General features: G+C 41.7%; 2 protein-coding genes across 2 annotated transcripts; one reads left to right on the forward strand and one right to left on the reverse strand.

Moving 5' to 3' along the window:
• Nucleotides 1-7834: 7834 nt before the first annotated feature.
• On the forward strand, nucleotides 7835-12405 carry LOC118413214 (alpha-1,6-mannosyl-glycoprotein 4-beta-N-acetylglucosaminyltransferase-like). The gene is made up of 5 exons (XM_035816437.1): nucleotides 7835-8336; nucleotides 8382-8523; nucleotides 9123-9256; nucleotides 9652-9742; nucleotides 10238-12405. Exons 2-5 carry the CDS (start codon nucleotides 8427-8429, stop codon nucleotides 11407-11409), a joined length of 1494 nt encoding a protein of 497 aa, XP_035672330.1. The 5' UTR covers nucleotides 7835-8336; nucleotides 8382-8426; the 3' UTR covers nucleotides 11410-12405.
• A 2182-nt stretch (nucleotides 12406-14587) lies between these two features.
• LOC118413212 (alpha-1,6-mannosyl-glycoprotein 4-beta-N-acetylglucosaminyltransferase-like) lies at nucleotides 14588-20025 on the reverse strand. Its single transcript, XM_035816436.1, has 4 exons — nucleotides 19652-20025; nucleotides 18109-18275; nucleotides 16964-17048; nucleotides 14588-16391 (listed from the first exon to the last, which is right to left on the reverse strand). Exons 1-4 carry the CDS (start codon nucleotides 19734-19736, stop codon nucleotides 15223-15225), a joined length of 1506 nt encoding a protein of 501 aa, XP_035672329.1. The 5' UTR covers nucleotides 19737-20025; the 3' UTR covers nucleotides 14588-15222.
• Nucleotides 20026-20473: the final 448 nt, after the last annotated feature.

The raw sequence follows: 20473 nt of genomic DNA on the forward strand, positions 1-20473 counted from the left end.
ACTATTGACCCGAATGTGACCTCCGTGTAACATGATTACCATGTCATACAGCTGGGATATGATATTACAGATACAAATGATAAGGCCTGCCGCATCCAATTTGCGGTGTTACTTTGTTTACGACCATAATGAATCATGGGAGTGTACATGTATTGCAAACTGTTGCCCGACACATGGCCTGACTATGTTCGTATAACTGTAACGTTAACCGTAGTAGCCCCAATTATCAAAAAGTTGAGGTAGAGAAAAAGGCAACTATATTCATCTATCTATCTATCTACCTATCTGTGTCTGTACATATATTTTTATCAGTCCATATCGTCATCTATCTATCTGCCCGTCACTTTGCCCATATTTACACATTGATCCATATCATGAAGACGCCCTCACAATTCTCGAATTATACTGTCAACGAATCCACGAACACACATAACGTTACGAAGGTAAAATTGTGTAGTGGATAACTTATGCAGCGTTTTGTCTGGGTATTCAATTCTTCCTACAAGCTTTGAACAGTCGTCATGGTCTTGAGAGCAAGACATTCCGTTTTTATAGGTAGATTTTGTTTGTTTCTCACTATTACATCACTTTAGATGTCATTCGCAATATTCCTATTTTTTCTGTTGCGTGAGACAGGAGCGACCTGAGGTGACCTTGTAAGATCTACATGTATGGTATTCATGACAGCGACGCCATCTGACGTCACATGAATATGGGTTACCATGCAACAAGTTTCAAACAACCATGCTTCGCTTTGTCATGTGGCCTTGATGCATCAAAGACATTCCCAATTCTAGTCTCACCTTATCGAATGTAAAAGCCATGGAGGGATTTACAATGTTTTCATGAAACTTATTTGCACACAAAAAAAGCAACGGTTTAACGGACACAATATATTGTAAATTGCTAGCAGTTGGTCCCTTTGAAGTATTTTACCTTAGGCCCGATTTACACGAGAAAAATCTTAAGACATACGGCAACGGCCTAGACTTATACCCCCTTCACATTATATACGATCTTCGGACGTTCTTCGCGATCGCAGGAAGGTCGGCTGATTTTAAGATCTTAAGATGGTCTTGCGTATTTTTCGCCTCAAAACTGTCCCCCTCACATATACGCGAGGCTCGTGAGATCGACGGTGAATAAATCTATGATAATAAACCTCCCATGACCTCTTGCACGCGGACAAGGTAACACAAAACGTTCCTAAAAAAAGGCAAGAGATCAATAAATGTTGCTTATTTTGTTGTCGTAATCTTTTTAAACAATGAATGGAATGCGCGGGCATAATAGAAATGACGCAAGAAAAGAAAGTGTGTCACAAAGTCAGCCTACATACTGCCACAGGGGCCACAATGTTAGAATTACCCTCGCATTCCCAGAAATTCAATATTTGTAAACAAACGGAAGTCGGACGAACGTCGCCCGAACGTTGCCCAACTGACGGGCGTTCGCCATCCGATTTACGCTCGATGATTAATAACTATGTCTTTGCTCGCCTATCGGTCTTCAATCGTTGGATTGACGCAAGACTATTGACCGATACCCTTGCAAGGTACGCACGATTTGTACGCACAATCTGCGACTCGGTAACAGCTGTGCGATTTTGGAGATTTCCTTCGACTAGTCGCATATGTTAAGAACATGTTTCGCTGCACCGCGACCGTCGTAAGACTCCTGGAAACTGCCGGCGATCCCTAAAAATCGCAAGATGATCGTGAGAACACCGGACGTCTTACTCACGAAAATGTCAATCAGAGTTCGTAAACTAGTCTTCCGATCGAATCGCGCCTATTGTGAAGGGGGTATTACCAGGCCTCCCTACGGGGGTGCAGGAATCGTAGAATTCGGGAAAAAACGGGAAGATGGTAACAAAACCCTCCCGGCAAGTTTTCCCACTATAAAGCCCAGCTTAGTCAGTCTGGTAGAGACGCTTTTTTATAAATCGGCCGCGTGTGACGTGGGACAGCATTTTTATATGATCCGTCGTTCGTCACCCCCAACGTAGACGAGTGACCATCCAGTGGGAGGTCTGAAATATGCCATTGTCGTAGATCAGCAATTTTCCTTGTGTAGATCGGTCTTACTCTCGTGCCTTATATTTATTGAGGGATACTCTTCAAGCAGATGTTGGGCAGGTTAAATCGTTTTTTGTTTGTGAAACTGACTTCTGGACTGGATAGAGTATTCAAATTATGCGTTTCTTAACAGGACGAGGCTGTTAAACGCAAAAAAAATGGCAGAAAATAAACATTAAATGGCAGATAGGAAAACGTGATGTCCTTACTAACGATTTAACCTCCCACAACATCTGCTTGCTCATTAATTGACAGGGCACTAGAAGGGTTGTAATGAGCACCACCATGTGCACACACGTACAACAAACATGCACTTAGTTAGATTGCCTTCACCTTCTACAATATTAATATAATTAAAAGTTAATGAAGCTGTCCAGCGGTAGGTCCTTAATTTCTGTGGGTTGCGAGCATATTTTATGGCATTTCAAATAAACACAACTAAACTCATATACGGAAGTAGAAATGATTACATAAATGAAAATAGAGATAGAAAATATTACCTGTAACAAACTTAAACAAATACAAGCATAAACCACGTATCCGAAGATAAATAACAAATACTAAAATGAGAAGACATAGTACCAATCAATTAAACTATACTAGAACAGCAGTATAAAGGTAGTATCAGTTTGGTGGTTGCGACGACGTTAAATTTTGCATATGATCCTTTGTCTGCATGTGAGGTCTGTTTGATCCTCTATCAACGAAAACCGGACGTTCTGTTGCATTAACAAGGAAAGATGCTTGGACATAATCGGACATGTCCTTCGTTTTGCCGACACCTACCAACATAACAAAATATTAAGACTTGTCCGAAGTCCATGGGGTGCAAAGAAAACCACTCCATATTTGTGTATATAAGTGATGGAGTGACATTGTGACAGACTGAGTACGATCACACGATATGCCCAATGATACTTCAGTGTACTTAGCTTGTTGGGGTAGCTTCCACCAGACCTTCCTACGGGGAAGCGGGGATCGTAGAATTTGGCAACAAAATCGAGAAATTGGCCAGAGGAGTCAATTCACGCTTGTCATGCTTCCCCTGCGCGGCCGACCAACTCCTCTGGTAGCAAAACTCCCTTGTTAATTTTTTCCCTATAATAATCAGCATAGTCAGTCTGCTAGAGCTTTGGGTGAGGAGCTACCGAGTGTGAAAACCCTAGTTATCGGCCTACGTGATGATCTTGATCATTGAGGTATGGTAAATAAAAAGGGAGAAAACGCCCACTATATAATAAGGGCTGCCAGCGAAAGAAATTGACTTTCACCCTAACGACATATGATAGATAATCGCGCCGTACGCTGACAGAATACATTATATGGAGTTCAATGCAGTTTCATATGTACAGTAGTGGTAAAAACCATAACTCATAACCACATAACAAGGTAAGCTTAGCGAGGATGGCTAAGACCGAGGTCTGTTGCTTTTCTTTATACTAAATGGATCCCTTAGGCTAAACTGGGGTCCGGTGGGCCGTTTGTGGAAACGGAACATAGAAATGTATACGTAAAAATAAACACAAATAATGCTTACGACTATTCTCCTTACGTCTTGTGTACTTTAGACTATATATAGTGACTTTTATATCATACTTTTCGTTCCCGAAAGCTGCCAGGCCGATCCCTGGGTTTGGAAATGTGACTTAGGCCTTAGTGAAGTGAAATTAACATCATCATTGTGTCATGCATAAATTAAAACCCAAGCCTTATAGTACACCAACAATAGGTACATGCATATGCTGATATGAAGATAATATCATGTACAATTATTATACAGCTTTTAATAAAATAGAAAGAAAGCAATTTCTGGGAATACAAAGCATGCCATTAAACTAAATACCGCAAATTGCTAAGAAAAACGTCGTATAGAAATATAATAGGATATTGTACATTAATGAAGATATCCGTATATAGCACCAGCCGATACAAGAATATGCACACGTGCATGCATATAGCGGAATAAGGCCATGTCAGGTCAAGCTTAACTGAAATTATCTAGCTAGTTTTTCTTTACCTGTAAAAAGGAAAGAAAATACTAACACTGGGAAACCCTTCAAACTTCAGTTGTGTAGAATTTACATACAAATGTATATGGAGACGTAATTTCACTATTTTGTTCTCTGTTGCCCACATACCGTTATACTTCTTTTCTCTATTTCTAATTAAGGGACACAAATGAGTACAATTTTACAGATAGCAGTGTATAACTCAAAGGGCCCGCGGAATACAGACGTAATCGATGCAATAGAATGCAAAACAAAACAGGAGCTGATTTCCAAGTTCATTGTCTTCTCCATATACATATACGAGCCTGCTGCATAGCTGTGTATTATCAGAAAAACCTACCACTGCATTATCAATATACATCGTTCATATTAAACAATTTTCGAATGGGGCTGGCTTTTATTTCACGGAGGTGGTTCGCGCTGGTTCGCGATTTTCAACGTTGGCTAGGTTCTCTTTTAACAGAAAAGCGAGGAGAAGTTGAATTTATCCAGCAATAGTCTCATTTTGTATATGTGAACTGTGTCTTTTCAACATGTCTTGTTGTGACCTGTACTTAGCCCGGTGTGGCAAAAATGTGCAATAGAGGTCTTCATTCTTATTCCTGGAAAGGGAGTTTGCCCCGTCTCAAAATTTAACCTTCTTGGCGAAGATGAAAAACAAACAAACTAGAGTTTGATCATTTGATGTCTCACCTTTTCATTTCGATGTCTCCCGGCCGCAAACTGCTTTCCGTCAGATATACTACGGCAGCGATGATGTGTCCCGGTTTTCTTCTCCTCTTGATCAGTTTGTTTTGTCGGAACCAACTAAATTGGTTACCATATATATCAGCATACGGAAAGATCAACCGCACACGCGCCTTCCTCGTGGAAAATTTGGCGATAAATGTATGGTGGAATTACGGTAATGTGTGGCTGTAATAAAAACCCATCAATAAATAAAGAGGTACGAAATACCGCGGCGGATGAACATCAGGTCATCTGCGAACAAGTCATCTGAGAAAAAAAAAGACCTTGGCAAGAGAAAATACAACAACAAAAAGCGGTCACCAATAGAAATCGGAGAAAAAAAAGAAAATTTCATTGACGTTAAAAGGTTGAATAGAGTCGTTCAGTTTGCGGCGTGCGTACATATGAATGTGCACGTGACAGTAGCTTAGAGAACAACGCGCTAAATTATCATTGCATGCGCACCTAGCAGTGCGGGACAAAAAGATACTAGCCCTGCCTACTAACTCAATGTGTTTTTATATGCTTATAGGGATATACGCCTGACTGTGCCCTATTGTTGTTGTTAATGCCTTTAGCCATATGGATGAGCCCAGGTGCACCACGCCTGCTTTGTGCCATCGCACGAACACCCTTTCACGATAGCATATCTATGCTGTTATTTTACGCTCAGTCTCTAACATACAATATCACCAAATGAAAATATTGCCATTCACAGCAGCAACATGCTAACGTATTGATACTGTAATTTTCTTTATCACGTTACTTCTTCTATGTGACTGGTTTATTGTCTATTTAGTTGGAGGAACATTCATTGAATTGAAATGCTAGTGCAGTTTGTAAACATTCTTCAAGCTTGCTTTACAGGTGCTTTTATCGGGATTCTATTTTGTCAGGCTTTCATATTGATAGGCAGCCAAACAAATCGTTTGTCTGGCAAACAAACAGAAAATGTAAGAAAACAGAAAACTTTAGAAAAACACATAAAAAGTCTGGAGAGTAGTAGGTTAAATCTTACAGCGTTACAATGACTGAATTTGTTAATTTTTGCACGGACAAGTACATGTACCTTCGACTAAAAGAAAAGAAATTGTACCAAATTATCAAACCAGGCCCATGTGTATGTTGTTTTTCGTGTACAGAGTTTCATTAAATGTACAAAAGGACAGACGGCTATGATATTCAGAAGTGGGGGTCTTTGAAGAAAGTCTTAAAGGTTTCGTCCTTCTATTTAGCCTTTGTAGAATTGAACTTGTCATCACAGTAGAAGCCAGTTAATTGCACAACGGATTCAAAACCCCAAACCGGCACGGTCCAGCTGAATATAACTTCGCTTTGTTGCAGCACCCGGATGTAACTGCACGACATAAATGGAGTGTGCAATTAAACGGCTTCGTCATTATATCAGTTCACCCTGAACCCACTGTAATAATGAAATCTAGACATTCTTTTCTTTCGATATACATCTATACTTTTACCATTTATCAGCATAATGTCTCTATTATTTATTGTGTATTATAAAGTTAAACGTTATTGCACAACAACCTTTTGTACCAGGTACAAAACATGACATCTACATACGGATACCGGGTCTATAAGTCTAATCAACTTAATATACAAGGGTACATAGTATGGGATCAAAATGGTCTTTTACTGAATCATTGGAGGGATTTTTAGCGTTTAGATATTCTTTAATTGAATTTTGTCTTATGTATGATTTTTCTTTTTTGTGCCCCCCCCCCAAAAAAAAACCGTGACAAATTAGACAAATTAGTATGGTATCGAACAGTTAGCGGTATGAAGACAACCGTTTGAAATGGCGACGACCGTTAAGGAGATGAGCATCTATTCTCCGAACAACCTCTGCTTGGAGAATAATGGACAGTATTGGACACCCTCTTCCCCGGCCCGGTACCGCTCTCTAGGATATTATTGGGGTGAAAACATCTTATTACTTTATTCTGTCATTTACTTATTTTTCGTCATCAGTTATGTACGAGGGCGGTCATGAGTTCAAATTTGGCACAAATGTACAAGACTATATCCTCTTCAGATTGAAATATCTCGATTTGAGGGTCAGATTTTTATGAGACACTGAGATGATTTTAAGATGACCACACCCTTAAAAGCTTGTCAGGAGATCAGTTCCTCTAGATCTTACCATTGTAGAACTATTATAGGAAGCTGAAATTTTATCTGTATGATAACAAATGTCTCTATAGCTTATAAGCCAAATATCATGTTTGAACAAATAATGGTTCAGCTTTTACAGCCAGTACTTCAGTACTGAATGAAGCGAATTGCTATATTACCTACAGTTTGATTAATAGCCAAATATGTGATTTGTTGAATAAAGGTTTTTGTAGACTGCTTTTCCATTAGCCAACATATGCAAAACTTGGCACAATAATCAACTGTTTTAAGATCAAGAAGTGTGTTAGGTTTTATTTTTCTCAGTTAATAATGGATGTTACTTACCAACATGTTGAAGTCCAGTAAATTTCTGCACGCCGGGTGACCAACTCTACATACAACATAAGGCCGAACTGACAATATAACCTCGCCCCTTAGAGGATTTTCCCATTGAATAATTGAATTGAGATGCCTGTCTATGATCTACCTGTCCAAAATGTAATTATATTCAATAATAAGTTTTATTGCAAATTCTTGCCCGTGGGCTAATTGCAGGTAACATAAAAGATTCAAACAGTGTAAAATACAATATTACAAGTGTCTAATCTAGTCTAAAACTAATAAAAGCTAACTCTATTTCCTGGGCTATTGGGTTCGACTTCTTTTTTGAAGACAGTGGAAGACGAAAGATCCCACCTTTTCCATTATGTGTGGGTTTTGTGATGTTAAAAGGAGAACTGTTTTCTTTTGTATATTAAATCTAGGCCAGATCATATGTACGATTCTGTTACTGACCTGAGTGGTCTTCTTCTGTCCGTTGTTAGTTTTGTGTGGAGTTCTAAAAAAATACATATTGCAACCTCTTTGAGTCCCAGGAATTTCATGGTCTTTTTATACCTCTTTTTCTCCGGCCGTCAACTGAGCCTCCTAGCCTGATTAAATCTTGCTTATAACAGCCCGCCCAACATCCGCCGGCCTCTGCGAGGAGGGTCAGTTACAGCCCCGGACAGCAGAGTTTATGTTACTCAGACTAGCAGCCTTCTTGTCCCCATTGAAGAACTTCGCACAAAAATACACCAAAACCCAACTCAAATTCCCCGCCATTTTGTGCCTTGACCTCTGACCTCCAAACAAGTATCATGGCAGCTTTTGGTTGTAGACTATTGTTTCCTGTGTTTGGGGAATGTTGTGGGGCCATGGTCCCATTCTTTATACCGTCTGACCCTTCTGTAACCCGTCCTTAAGCCGTGAAAGGGTTTATTTTGACGTGGGCTGTGGGTGTATTCGTCGGAAAGGGGTGCGGTGGTGCACCGAGCGCTCACAGACAGACGGGCGGGGAGGGGGGCAGTGGGGCACCGAGTGGTCCCAGACAGACGGGCGGGGAGGGGTGCGGTGGTGCACCGAGAGCTCATAGCCAATCGTGCGGGGACAGGTGCGGTGGTGCACCGAGAGCTCCCAGACAGACAGACGGGAGAGGATGGCTATCCGGTCCGGTGTGAGGCTCTGGTTGACTCGGAACGTTGTTCTCGGCTCCCTGGCGGTTTCCCTCGCTCTGAACGCCTGGATTCTGTCCAGTAAGTTATTCTTAGAATTCTTCTTCTTGGTACCCTTGGTGTGACAAAGACGAATCGTTAAAAGTATTTATGCAAATTACTTGGGAGGGAGTGTGCACCTGCCACATGTAACGTTAGAGCAGATATTTATTACTTTTGTTATTTTCCAATGATGTTCCATGATAATAATTGACAACCCAGGCTGGAAATCTAGAGGCCACGCATTTGATACCTAGCAAACCCAGAACAGACTTAGTATTGTCAAGGAGCTTATATAACCTCCTTGGTATTATGAACAATACACTGAATACAGTAATAACCTGGATACCAGACCCCAGTCTGATCTCAAAAATATCTATCTTGTAGGCCTACAGCCCAATCTCAAAAATATCTATCGTGTAGGCACGGTAGATGTTTTAGAGATCGGGCAGGGGTCTGGTATCCCGAGGCAATACTTGTAAGGGGTGACCTGGTGTGCTTGTCATGGCAAAATATAATTGAGCCACATTGTAGTTACCCCTAGCTCCTTGACAAAGCATCAAGCTGCACCTTTAAGATGACAGCTTTAACTTTAAGATGAATAATTTACCCTATTTTTACATATGGCTCAATGTCCCCAGGTACTCTGCTGCAGCTGGGAGCGGACCCGACCTGTGACGGGCAGAGAGAGACACTGATCCAGTCCATGAGGATACTAAACAACAGACTCCTGAGACAGGAAGGCACAGACGAACCCGCAGTGATAGGATCCAAGGTTTGTTTTATTTGTTTGCACCTTTGTTTATTCATGAAAGCTCAAATAGGCCTGCAGGCTGCTTTTCATTCAGTTCATGAAGGAGGAGGTACAAAATATGTATTAGTAGTAGAGGTACAGACTTGTCTGGGGAATTGTACATTTAAACCAGTTGATGGTGACATCAGTTAATGAGCGAATTGAGGAATGAGTTCTAGAGCACTCGTTCGATGAAACACAGACACTCCTGCAAGAGAACCGAGGGCTTTTCGGATGTTAGAATGCCTGTTCGAATGAGTGCTTGAACCCATTCCTTGATTTGCTCATGTGTAGGGTCTAATCAGCGCCCTCGTCCCAAATTTGGATGATTCCAGACGTTTACATCATCTGTAACCGTTACATATGTTTTCCTGCAGATGTCCAGCGGAGACAGTGTCAGCTGTAACAGACCAGGTCTCGTTGACCCAGAAGCTACCAGAGTTTGGGGGAAACCTCGCAAGACCAAAGGTAAACTGTAGACATTAAAGGCACTTTGGTGAAACACTTTAGTAAGAAATTTCTGCCAATTCCTTTTCTCAGAATCAAAATGCCTGGAAATTTTGGTAGACACAGCATAGTACAGTGTATAGGAGCATTCACTGGAAGTATTCACTAGTAGGAGATGCACCTTGCAGATTTCTTACAAAATTAAAATTAAAATTGTTTATATGATCCTTCTCTCACTTGCATTCACTCCCACAAAATGCAAATACAGTGCATCATTTGTGAGTGAGTTAAAGTAAGTGTGAGTAAGACACTCACTCATTCACTCACTCACTCACTCACAAGGGCAGTCATAATTCATATGCCTGCATTTCAGTTGTTAAGGTTTGATTGCAGATTTCAGACTACTTCTGCTCTGTAGGTTGATCATATCAAGGTCGAGATCTATTCAGGTGCTGTCTATATTGAACTATGTCAAGTTTACTCAAACTTGGGGCATTTGTTTTGTGTACTTTCCAGGTTTTCTATCCATAGGCATTCCAACTGTCCAGAGAGAGATCAACACCAACTACCTTGACATCACACTGAACTCTTTAATCGAGCACACGTCAAAAAGCGATCAGGAACAGGTCACTATTGTCATACTCCTGGCAGACTTGGATAACGATTACAACAGGAAACTTTCACTGGACATTTACCGGAACTACTCCCTGTATCTGAACAGTGGCTTCATGCAGGTCGTGCAGGCACCAAAGCATTTTTATCCTCCACTGGAGGGGTTGAAGCAGAACTTCAATGACACACAAGAGCGGGTAAAATGGCGGTCGAAACAGTGCGTGGATTTCTCCTTTCTTTTCAGCTACTGCCGTGATTTGTCCGAGTTCTATCTCCAGCTCGAAGACGACGTCATATCGTCGGAAAAGTACCTGACTGGAATCAGGGACTTCATCAATTCCCAGACATCCGCCTGGACCATGCTGGAATTCTCGGAGCTCGGTTTCATCGGGAAGCTGTTCAAGTCGTCGGACCTGCAGCGCCTCGCCGACTTCATCATGCTGTTTTACCAGGAGATGCCTGTGGACTACCTGATCCGCTACTTCATCCAGCTGCTGCCACACCAGAAGTCCTTCCTGCACCTGCCTTCCCTGTTCCAGCACATCGGGAAGCACTCCTCCCTCTCGGGGAAAGAGCAGAACCTGGTCGACTCCTTCTTCGTGGACTCCTTGAAGAGGAGATATAACGACTCAGACAACCCGTCGGCGGCCGTGAGCACGAACATCCCGATCTTCAGGCAGTTCAAGCCGCAGCTGGCGTACAGCGCGGAGCCCGGGTACTTCTGGGCCAAGAGCCCGCTGGCCGGGCAGGCGTTCTTCATCCTGTTCGAGGATGCTGCGAGACTCTCCAGGATCGTCATAGAGACGGGTTCCGCGGAACATCCCACGGACGTCCTGGAGAACGGAACCCTAGAGGCCAGTGCACGCCTCTTGTCCGTGAACGAGCTGGACAACACGCCATACTGCTCCGACTACGTGAAACTCGGAGACTTCAAAAACGGGAGGATCGAGACGGTAACGCAGAGCAGGGAAGGACTGGGGTCGTTTGAGGTGAAGTGCCTGAAGGTGACGGTGACCAAAGATCAGCAGGTGTGGCTGCTGGTGAAGGAAATTGCCGTGTGGACAGTAAAACAGTAACCCACCCCCGTTGTGTAATGGAAGGGTCCAAAATGAAACGTAAAGACATGTAGGACAGCTTGACAGGCTCAAGATATTGTTATTTTAAACAATGATATAACAATGCAAGATAGAAATATTTTTACATATCTTCATCCATGATATTTATATCTGTCTATCTATCTACATGTATGTACATCATTACATCTACCCATTTTATCTATCTGTCCATGTCTATATTAATATGGAAGAAGTTTATTTGCGAGTTCGTGCCCGAGGGCTAATTGCAAGTACATGGTATAAACATAGTGACAATGGACAGTCATGAACAATATTCTACACTAATACTAGTGCTATTTCTAAACAGGTTAGGTTTGACTTCTTTTTTGGAAGCAGCGGGAAACGAAAAGCCCCACCTTTTCTAAAATCTCTCTCTCCATCTCTATCCATCACTCTGTGTCTTTCTCTCTCTCTCACCCATGCCAGCAATATCAAATTTTATAATGCCAATTTTGCAGAACTGACTATGCAAATGTAACACTACACAAATTGTTGCTTCTGACTTTCTGTATGTAAGATGTGTCTGTTTGATGGATATTTTGATATGTAACTAGTACCTATCATTTCGTATTTTGTTGTAGGCAATTGAATAGTTTTTTGTGCTTTAATAGCACCAGCTGCAATATGGGTCCATGGTTAGAACACAGATATGAGGAGAATGACTTCATGTTATTTTTAAAGTTCATCTGTGTTGGTAGAAGTTGTTCTGAGTCAAAAGTTGTATTTGCCGTCCAGAGAACGTTTTTCTACCAAGCAATGTCCCTGGAACACTCTTTTGTTGACTACCACTCGCATTTCCACCACTACTGCCTCCTTAAGCATTCAAAAGGAAACTCCGAGACACTCTGGGCAACCCTTACATATCATGCTAGTTCACCTTTATCTGCGGGGTGACCTTTATCCGTACAAGTCTTTAAAAGCAGCACATTTAGGAGTATTGAGTCTGCGGACTGTGGTTTCAAATTTTTCAAAATGTTCCGACTTGAAACCACCATCCGTAGACTTCATATCCCTAAATACGTTTTTTTGTTTTTACAAACAACGGATATAGGTTACCCTCGGATAAAGGTGAACCAGCGTTATATCCACTGACCCTTACCTCTTCCTGTATATACCATTATTGCAGATACTGTATCCTACCTTAGACACTTACATGTATATCACTTTTTTTTATGCACTAATAACATTGTTGACTTTGACTTTATTCAGATTGTAACAAAGCAATACAAATATTGTTATTAACTTTAAGGTTCATCTGTGTTCGTAGAAGTCACTATTGGACTAGTTAATCTGTAATATCCAACACAAAAATTGGACTCACCTAAATTTTTTACTGAACAGCACCAGAATATTGTTATTGTTTTATTGTCCTGTCCATTTCAAAGCCGTTATAGTGTATTTGCCTCTGTCAGCAGGGTTGGCCCTTTGTAATAGCCACAGGCTAGTTGGGCAACCCTAACTGTGTGTGCTGATATCTTTACATACATAAACCTAAGAAAATATTTAGGTGCTTCCCTGTGTACCCACAAAAAATAATTGGGTGCACAGCTCCAATTTTGGGTGCACCTGAGTGCACATGCACCCAGTATTTCGAGCCCTGCTCTGTGACGTCGTGTTAGACGCAGAGGTTGTTACATTAAATTGCAGAAAAGTCTATGGCGATGAGTCACTTCATCTGAGTAACATGATGTCACAGAAGCAGTGGATTGTTGATTCCTTGACAAAGACCAGAGTTAGACTGTGGAAAATTTGGGTGAGTCGAATTTTTTATTGCGCATCCCAGTATTCAGCTAGAAGGACTTAGGGGATGCCACCCCGTAAGGGGCAGTATAGCCCCAATGGTGCTGTCATACACCATATGACTCTACTACTACCACTACAATTTTTTTTTCTGTGAAATTATTGTTTAACTTTGCTTCACGATGACTTTGTGTTGGGTTTATGTTTTACTCCTGTACGCTGCTAGATAGATATGTAACTTTACACACTATGATTTGATTGTGATTATAGTTTGTGGGAGCTTTCAATAGCTGTGTTTTATGTTCATGGTTGAAAAAACAACTGCAGTAAAACATTTGCAAAACAGAACATTTTTGAAGACATCACTGTGTGATTAGACATACGTCACTCTTCTTCAGTGTTAGGCCATGTTCATTTGATTATAATTGTTTGTTTGTTTTTTTTGTTTTTTTTTTTTTTACTCAATGGTCACCACGTAACAAGGCCTGAAGGCCACTCAAGGTTACGGGTTACATGATTGGAACTGTAACAGCAACTCTTCGCCCTAGGTCAGAAACATCATGATTGAGACCAGCCCAATTGCTCACTATGAGTGAGGACTAACTGACCCAATAGGCGAAGCAGGGGTTACGAGGGCTGCCCGGGAGATTCCCTACCCCTATTTCGGCCGGAATTTTCAAAATCATGCCCGAGGGCTAATTGCATACACAGTCTCAAGAACTAAGAGAGGTAAGTACATAAAACTAGTGTCTAATCAACTACATGATACTATGGATACTATTGTCGGGTTTGACTTCTTCTTTGAAGGCAGTGGTTAATGAACTGTCCCACGTTCTGTATGATGGTGGGATTTTGTGCCTTTAATAGAAATGTAGTCTTTTTTTTTCATTTGATTATATGGTGACATCCTCTGGGAACCCCCAAACTGATTCGAGCTTGTGGATAGAAGGAAAAAAAAGGTTGGTCAAGAAAAGGTTGCCTTCCTTATGAAATCTAAGTGTTCAGGAAGGTGAAAAAACGTCTGAGAACACATGCAGGAAGATTATAGCTGAGTGCAATTGTAAAGTCTTGTATGTCAGCTAATGAACTAGCAAAGCATCCAACCAAGCATATGGCGTGGGACCGCGTGGCGCAATCGAGTTCGAACCCGCCGTGTCACCGATCTTGTGCCCTTGGGAAAGGCACTTTACACGACTTTCCTCACTTCACTCAGGTGAAAAATGAGTGCCAAGGTCTTCAGCAAGTTGAAGTTGGTCGCCTCAAAACGTAAGAAGAAGAAGATGTCTGAGTATGGTGACACTGTGCTGAACAATAACTCAACAGTTCACTAAGATTGAGCTAAATTTAAATATGGTTTGAGGAAAGCGTGATTCGTTGTTATTTGAAACGAGGACAATTCTTTCAATCATTCCATTTGGTTTAATTTTCATATCAAAACTTAGAGCAAATGCGTTACCCGCACTATTCAGTTTTTCCATTGCAGCATTTTTTCACAGAAAATCACGCTCATTAAACACAGACATAGATACATTGATAACTTAAATCGTATCCCATTTAGAAAATATATATACAAAACTTGCAGACATGTCGCTCAGCACTCAATACTAGTTGGGGCTATTGGCTATAATAATAAACACATCGTCAGATACTTATGAAAAGCCGACAGAGTTAAAGATACGAAATGTGTATCATACATGTATTTGTAGCTCGGTTCAAATAAGACATCTTAAGACATCAGCACTTTCGTGCAAATTAGTTGAAGGAGTTAAAGCTATTGATACAATGGAATGGTATTGAAGACACTTGGACATTTGTGCACTAGAGTGACAAAAAACATCACTGAACGAATTATCTAATTCTTTTCACTCATTTAAATTTTCAGTTTGGGCAGTCGTATCAAAAACAACTGCTTTTGAAAAAAGCTGCTATTATCGGTGGCTAGTTGACCCGTACATGATAGCTGCATCCCATCCATATCCGCCTCACGGCAAAATTGGTAATAGAAATCATTTGGCACTTTGTTTGGTGATTTTCTTATTTCGCGGTCCACACGGCGATCTCCCTCACCAGGATCCACATCTTCTGGTCTCCTGTGACCGTCACCTTCAGGCATTTCACCGGCACCGGTACCCCGCCCTGGGTCGACATTTCAAACCTCCCGTTGAGGAAGTTTCCGATCTTCGTGTAGTCCGCGCAGTTCGGCGTGGCGTCAGCGCTCTGGTTCACTGCAGGCGGCAAGAGCTTCGTGCTCACCTCCAGCGTTCCCTGCTCCAGGATGTCCTTTGGGTGCTCTTCGGAGCCGGTCTCTACGACGATCCTAGAAAGGGTCGCGCGTTTCTCGAAGAGAACGAAGAACGCCTGTCCGACCTTCGGCGCCTCGACCCAGAAGTACCCCGGCTCTGAGCTGTACGCCAGCTGCGGCTTGTACTCCCCGAACGCGGACATGTCTGTGCTCACCACAGCCGGCGGGTTATCGGAGTCGTTGTACCTTCTCTTCAGCGACGCCACGTAAAAGGCGTCGACTAAGTTTTGCTCCTTCCCGATCAGAGAGGAGTGCTTCCCGATGTGCTGGAACAGCGACGGACGCCGCACGAACGTTTCCCGGTGTGGCAACAGCTTCAAAAAGTGGCGAATCAAAAAATCGTTCGGCATCTCCTCGTAGAACAGCAGAAGAAAGTCCGCAAGTCGCTGCAGGTCGGAAGACCGGAGAAGCTTCCCGATGAAACCGAGCTCGGAAAATTCCAGCATCGACCAAGCAGATGTCTGACCGTTGATGTAGTCCCTGATTGTCGTCAGGTAGTTTTCCGACGACACCACGTCGTCTTCGAGCTGCAGGTAGAACTCCGACAAATCCCGACAGTAGCTAAAGAGGAAGGCGTAGTCCACGCACTGCTTTGACCGCCATTTTACGCGATCTTGTGAGTCGTTGAAGTTTTGTTTCAAGCCCTCCAGTTGCGGATAAAACGATATCGGTGCGTGGACCACCTGCATGAAGCCGTCTTCCAGGTGCCGCGAATAGTTCTTGTAAAGTTCTTGAGACAGCATCTTGTTGTAATAGCTGTCGAAGTCCGCCAGAAAAATGACGATGATGACCTGTCGCCGATCAGCCTCGGCTGTGTTCTCGATCAGAGAGTCGATGGTGGTGCCCAGGTAGTGGCTGTCCTTGTCTCTCTTCACCGTTGGAATGCCAATGGTTAAGAATCCTGAAAAATAAACGATAGTATCGATACATAACTTTCCATGTTAACTTAATGTCTTTTTATAGTCTTGAAGTGGTAAAGATCATTAACGAATTCCGAATCGTTGACAAAATGCTAACTTATAAAAAGTACGATTTGCTGGTAGCAACCAACAAAAATAAATTTATCTACGATACATGTATTGCCAACACGTACGGCTTATCTCTTTCATGATACAAAATAAACCAAATATAATATAGTGGACGCTTTCTGAAACATCTGACTCTTTAGACAAATTATCCAGCTGCTTGGTGTATTTTGTATCACGTAATGTTGTGCCTGGATGTCTAACCTTTATTGACGTAACTTACCTTTTTTTTACCTTTACTAAATTGTCTTCTGTCTGAATTGTCAAGGAACAACATTTCCTATTGAACATCTGAAATTGTCTTCATTCATAGTTAGAGTATAAAAGACCTGTTTCTTCCAGATCACTTCAGTGTCACTGACGAAGGATAGTGGATTCTATCCGAAACGTCTGACCGTTTCAAAACCATATCCAGTTGCTTGAGTAAATAATTTTTGATGTAACTTACCTTTTGTTCTGCGAGGTTTTCCCCAAACTCTGACGGCGTCTGTATCCACTGGACTTGATCTGCTGCAGTCTGCACAGGGCTTCTCCTACGGAACAAGACGCGCATTTGAAACTTAAAAGCCCCCTTTCGGTTGTGTTTGTTCGACTGTATGTAAATTTATATGGATATGTCTTTATCTTATATATGTGTGCGTTCATGTCAATCTGGGCGTTTTTTATTGTTAGATATCTATCATTTACTGTCATTATTATTCATTGACTTTTTTATACAGTTCACTTCTATTCCGCTTGTATTGTTTCTGACCTCCGAAGTCTGTGCTCTGTTTACCTTATTTGGGCTCCTTTGGAATTGAGCCAAAATTGCCTGACGGAGCTAATGATATCTATTCAAGATTGACAAACAGACAAATAATCGTGGAAGCTAAACTTTCATCCAACGCTAATGTGTACACGGCTCAAATTTTCAACGACCACTGTCACCTTCTTCAGGATCAATAGTGACCAGTCAGCTCCAAATGTGAAATCGCGAGTTACAAGCACCTGATTTCATTAGTTTAGCTTTGTACTGAAACGGACAAATAAATGAATATCAATTCAGCTTTATAAATTTTCCTAAATTGTAAGGAGTTTGCCATGCAAGGTGTCATATTTCAACCCTGTAACAGCTCCTTCCCATCCTCTGTGTGTATCAATGTCTGTTTGCTGTTTTTTTTTTTTTACTGGACAGGACATGTGAGTGTGGTTTCAAAGTTATATCATGTTTTATCACCCTACCATCATCCTCACCCCAAACCCAGCAGCCGTCCGAAATAAATCCCCAGGTTTTTTATTTATTCACTTATTTAAACTTTACCATATGCATGTACACAAAATGGTGGAGAGGCAAAAACAGGTAATAACCTATACCAGTTGCCTCCCGTGCAACTAAATTATACAATAATAGAAAAATAATCATAAATGATAATAAGTAATAACAATTGTACAAAATAATAGTAATAATAATGATAGTGTCAACAAAAATTTTAAAAAAATACAATAATAACAAATATAAAGAAATGAATCATAGAAATACATGTAATAGTAAAATGAAATATGAAATATCTAGAAAGGTGTACAACTGGGACATGTAGGTTGTCTGTCACTAACCTGGCGCTCGTTGACCACAGCTTTGCCGATGTCCACATTAGGATTGTCTTGTCTGAGTAGAGCCTTGTTGAGTAAGTCCATAGACTGTATCAGCGTATCCCTCTGTGTTTCACAAGCTGGGCCCACTTGTCGTTTTTCTGGCTGTTGCTGCTGTTGCTGCAAAGTGCCTGAGAACAGGGCAGAAAGCATGTAACACCAGCGTCTGCATTCTGATATCAAGGTCATCAAGGTCCCCATTCCAGACTGGGGCTCGGTCGGTTTTTGCAGGAGCGAAAAATGAAAGTGTTTATCGTATAAGGTAGACATAATTGCATTCCTCTCCAGCAAAGGATTTGTCAATATTGTAACTTGAATAAGATAGAAGACGAGTGTCATTTTATTGTTGACTGTTCACTATACAACGATGAGAGAAACATCTTCTTCAAATGTGTACAAGATAAGTTCTCATGCTTTATGCATTTAAATAGCACTGAAAAATTTACATTTCTAGTGCAATTAGACAAACCATGTATTCTAAACTCCACCTGCAACTACATTTACGACTGTATTAAGAAGCGAGAAGTTGAACCTGTACATACTAGTAGTAGTACTAGTATACTTTAGACTTTGTAGTTCCAGTCATGTATCACAGTTTTCACAGATTGTACTTAGAATCACTAGGAGATGTATCCTATTCACCTTGACCTGTACTTAGCTTGTTAGAAAGCAAAAACGTACAATAAAGGTCTTCTTCATTTTATAAACGCGTGTATAAACGTAAATGAATGTGTTGACCGTGGCATAAGGCCGATGTCACATTTCCAAACCGGGGCCCAGCCGTGCAGCTTTCAGGCTCGAAAAGTATGATATGAAAGACACCAATTGCAAAGTACACAATACGTAAAGAGAATAGTCGTATATATGTATTTGCGTATACTTTTACGCGTATAAAATTTCTATTTTTCGTTTCCTCAAACAGCCAGGGTGAGCTTTGGTTTGGAAACGTGACGTTAGCCAGGGGCTATTTTTAGAATAATCGAAAATGCACCACCCATGTCTACTCTATACACGTTCGTATAGACACAGATCATACAGCACAGGGGTCGAGTTTAGTGTACTTTGATACTACAACATTCGATTCTCAGTGTAACTTATTATTGTAAGGTTAGGGCTATGGCCAAACTTCGAATACAAACATTACCCTAACCAAAGAACCTTGACCTAACAAACGACCATGTTAACATCCTTTCATTGGTCTGTTGCATATCCCGAGGTCAACTAGCCTGGGTACCATCCAGATAGTAGTTCGCTCCTATGTTCGCTTCTGCAGAGAAGCGACTGTATATAGTGTATAATGAATGTCAGGGCTAGAAGCGACTGTATATGGTATATAATTAACGCTGGAGCGAACTACTTTCCGGATGGTACCCAGGCTAGAGGTCAACCGTCCTTACAAGTAACACAAAACAAACAGACACAGCCCTGCCATATTGTTCCTTGCACCCCCCCCCCTCTTAAAGATCACCCAACTCACCTATATCTAAGTAAAGAAAGAAGATCTTACTTGACATGATCCAGGCGTTGAGCACCAGGAACAACGCCAGAGCGCCCAAGACGCCGTTCCGTAGCTGCCGCAGCGCTAAGGCCATGTTACAGGACTGTCACACCTGAAGCTACCCGCACCCTAACTCTACCCGGCTAATATGCATATATATGGGCCTTTCTCCGTCCGCTAATCTACATTAAACCGTAGAACAATTCGCAGAACGATCGAGTGGGGTACAGGTTGTCGAAAAAATGTTTTACGACCCACCAAAAAGACAGCCGGAATACAGGAAACAACTAGAGACAACTTATTTTGACTAAGGTTTTGGGGTTACTCGCATATGCAGTTGTCTTCCCTATTGTCATGTGATCGGACCGGTCGGACGGGTCTGGAGTCGTCACAAGGGTTACACCAAGAGCACGTCACCGGAACGTACTGCGCCTGCGCGAAAAGTATAGACATGCTAAACCCCCGGTTTACTAAAGGGCCGCATGTAAGAAAGTACGTGCGTATATAAGGGTAAAACTCCGTGTACGTTTTACACGAAACCATGTCTCTAACATATACTGTGCAACAAGCGGGATTTTAATGCAACGTTGACCAAACCAAGCCCCAAACTACCAGGGTTTGCGCAGGCGCAGTACGTTCCAGTGACGTGCTTACACCAAGGAGGTTAAAAATCACCTTGGTTACACCAAGGACGTTACATCAACGTTGATATGTAACGTCCTTGGTTACACCATGCATGTGCCTAGGGGCGCCATGTGCTTCTACCCCCTCACATGTAGCGAAAATCGATCGGACGACGAGTCTGCGAGCTCTAAATTACGAGGAGACATG

This window comes from Branchiostoma floridae, chromosome 4, assembly GCF_000003815.2.
Source record: "Branchiostoma floridae strain S238N-H82 chromosome 4, Bfl_VNyyK, whole genome shotgun sequence".
NCBI lineage: Eukaryota > Metazoa > Chordata > Leptocardii > Amphioxiformes > Branchiostomatidae > Branchiostoma > Branchiostoma floridae.

Excerpts from the sequence above, each read along its gene's own strand:
- LOC118413212 (XM_035816436.1), bottom strand. The coding sequence starts at position 19,736 with ATGGCCTTAGCGCTGCGGCAGCTACGGAACGGCGTCTTGGGCGCTCTG. Across the intron at positions 18,276-19,651 it reads CAACGCCTGGATCATGTCAA|GCACTTTGCAGCAACAGCAG; the intron begins GTAAGATCTTCT and ends CCCTGTTCTCAG. Across the intron at positions 17,049-18,108 it reads CTGTGGTCAACGAGCGCCAG|GAGAAGCCCTGTGCAGACTG; the intron begins GTTAGTGACAGA and ends CTTGTTCCGTAG.
- LOC118413214 (XM_035816437.1), top strand. The coding sequence starts at position 8,427 with ATGGCTATCCGGTCCGGTGTGAGGCTCTGGTTGACTCGGAACGTTGTT. Across the intron at positions 8,524-9,122 it reads GAACGCCTGGATTCTGTCCA|GTACTCTGCTGCAGCTGGGA; the intron begins GTAAGTTATTCT and ends CAATGTCCCCAG. Across the intron at positions 9,743-10,237 it reads GAAACCTCGCAAGACCAAAG|GTTTTCTATCCATAGGCATT; the intron begins GTAAACTGTAGA and ends TGTACTTTCCAG.